This window comes from Pseudomyrmex gracilis, unplaced genomic scaffold (assembly GCF_002006095.1).
Source record: "Pseudomyrmex gracilis isolate BER0280 unplaced genomic scaffold, ASM200609v1 scaffold_648, whole genome shotgun sequence".
Lineage (NCBI taxonomy): Eukaryota > Metazoa > Arthropoda > Insecta > Hymenoptera > Formicidae > Pseudomyrmex > Pseudomyrmex gracilis.
In genome coordinates, this window is record NW_018021232.1 from 17,655 (window position 1) to 20,532 (window position 2,878).

The window sequence follows — 2,878 nt, forward strand, 5'->3', positions numbered from 1 at the left end:
TCGTATGAGAAGTTTTGTACATTATGTCGCAAATGTTGGCAAAACAAATATGGATTTTTAGTGATCAACACGGACAGTCCTTTGGAGAGAGGTCGCTATAGAAAAGGATTTAACGAGGTCGCGAAACCAGCGAGTGGTTAATCGTTGTTGAGACATCAACCAAGTATCGTCTCTCCTACAGTGCGAGCGACATGGCTGACGAAAGCAGTGAAATTATAGATTGCCAGAAAGTAGCGAGGGAGAGCACAAAAACAAGTCAATCCATTCGTCAAAAATGATGCGCTCTAAAAACCGGTAAATTTAAAGAAAAAATTCCATTGGAAAAACAGTTCAAACCTATTATCAAACCTCTAAAACAGATTGCTGAGAATACGGAAACTAAACAAAAGACGTTAGACACAGTGTTTCTCGAAGACACGTCACACGAGACAAAGCGGAAACGAACACAGACATCAAACAAAACACTGTCCTCTACTTTAGGCAATTCAAAGCGCACACGATAAAACACTGCAATGGCAACTTCTACTTCGACGAAAGAACGACAATTGACATGGAATTTTCCATCGATTGACACTATCGTCGCTACTGATGCTACTACCAACAAATTGTTTGAGTCAACTATTCAATGTCAAATGCAAACGTTGGAGGGTCTTGAAATGTTTCACAATCAGTTTGTTCCGTTGGCGCAACAATATATAAAAGCTATCCTGAGTGGTAAGAAAGACAACGACATCGACTACGTATATGGTGTGTATTTCGACAACGATGGAATGATGCCTGGTGATAAGCGTTTTGACGTGGATAAACAGGATAATATAATCATAGATGGTATACGATTCAAAGCAATACAAAGATTGTACAAATTAATTTTCATGAAATGTCCAAAGAGCNAATTATATANCNAGGAAGATAAACAACGATACAAAAAGATACTGGAAATAACACATGCTNNNAAAAAACATCACAACAGGCTCGGTGCAATACTGGGTAACAAGGNATACAAATACAGATNCATAATTGCACCTTTAATATCTAGTGTGCGTANTAAGCAGGGAAAAGGTATACCGCGTAATATGACGTTAAGCGATNGCAAGATCGAGTACGCGCACTGGGACAATCCCAATGAACTTGTCGACCGTCTGTGATTGCTAGANGCATCCCGTCAGGCGNGCAACAATTCTCACGACAACGAAATTCTGTCGNTCATCGAGNAACTGCGCNAAGCGGGATTCATTATAAATTAAATAGCGCGTCGGCGTTAGAGTCAGTCGTGTGCGTGTCATCATGCNAATCAATAAATATGNGATATCGCTCGGAANACATGGAGCGTCGATGTATTATTATTATGAGAGAGAAGCAATACTGCAAANTTACGTGCGTANTAACGCTCTCTGCTTTGTCGGTTCTGGCTACGATGCAAGGACGCGCAAGATACTGCATGTAGCGCAACCCAAAACCGACAATGACGCCGCCAACAAACGATACGTAGATATGTGTGTCACGAGTGGGAATGAATGGCAAGAGACACATGAGAGAAAAATTATCGCATTGCAACAAGACGTTGCGCGACGCTATAAAACACATGCAGCGTACACTTCAATATCTATCAAACCAAAATAAAACGACTGACACAGTAGACATATAGTAAGACATCTATGGCGACGAATCGTGTTACAATCGAAAAACAACGTCTTGTAGAAGAATTGCATGCTCCAGCAAGAGAAAATTTTCCTTGTAGACGCGTTATCGTACGCGGGTACGATGATCTCTGGCAAGCGGATGTGGTAGAAATGCGTCTGTATTCGCGCTTAAACAGAGGCTACCACTACATACTTACGGTTATCGATGTGCTGAGCAAGTACGCGTGGGCCATACCGCTTACAAGTAAGAGTAGATGTGAAGTCGCCAAAAGTTTTGCAGGAATATTTCGGGATAACAAACGATGTCCAAACAATTTGCAAACTGACCGTGAACAGGAATTCTACAATATAGATGCACAAACACTGATGAAAAAGCCTAACATTAATCATTATTCCACATATTTTGTTATAATCTCTTTAATTGTAGAATGGTTTAACCATTCGTTGAAAAACGACATGTGAAAAGAATATACACTTAACGGAACCTACAAATGGATCAACATATTACCGCGTCTTCTTATGGAGTACAACGCAAAAAAACATTGAACTATTGATATGCGATCTATCGATGTTATTCCAGCAATCGCCGAGAAGTTCTTGATCACGGTGTACAGCAATGTCAAGATTGCAGGGCTAGCACGATTGAAAGTAGGTGATCCGGTACGTGTGAGCAAATTTAAAACAGTATTTGATAAAGGATATACTCCAAATTGGACCACTAAAGTATTTAAAATCAGTAAAATACAAACGACCTATCCTGTGACGTATCTGCTTGATGATTCACGCAGACTATCTGTTGCTAGAGGATTCTATGAATACGAACTGCATCGCGTTGCACATCCAGACGTTTATTTTGTTAAAAAAGTATTGCGCAAGAAAGGTGACAAAGTTTATGTGAAATGGCTAGGATTAGACAAGTCATACAACTCTTGGATAAATAAAACTAATGTTTTGTAAACACACTATATACGGAATGTATATAAATTACAACATATATACATAATTATTACACATATTAAATGACAATATATACATATAATCTATATTATACACAGTTTTCTTGTGGTATTTTATAATGTCCCCATGGTAATGTTCCAGAAGAATCGAGTATACCGCTTATCGTCATACGGACTTAAAGCAAGTTTTGATTCGGACATAGTGTATACTTTGTGTAATTTTGATCGCATACACGACTGTCGACAAATGTTTTCGATTTCATCATTCAAACATTGTTTGTA

The 2,878-nt window shown here is 38.8% G+C and overlaps 1 protein-coding gene across 1 annotated transcript; it reads left to right on the forward strand.

Moving 5' to 3' along the window:
* The first annotated feature begins 1,790 nt into the window (after positions 1-1,790).
* On the forward strand, positions 1,791-2,597 carry LOC109861224. Its single transcript, XM_020440779.1, has 2 exons — positions 1,791-1,884; positions 2,221-2,597. Exons 1-2 carry the CDS (start codon positions 1,791-1,793, stop codon positions 2,595-2,597), a joined length of 471 nt encoding a protein of 156 aa, XP_020296368.1.
* Positions 2,598-2,878: the final 281 nt, after the last annotated feature.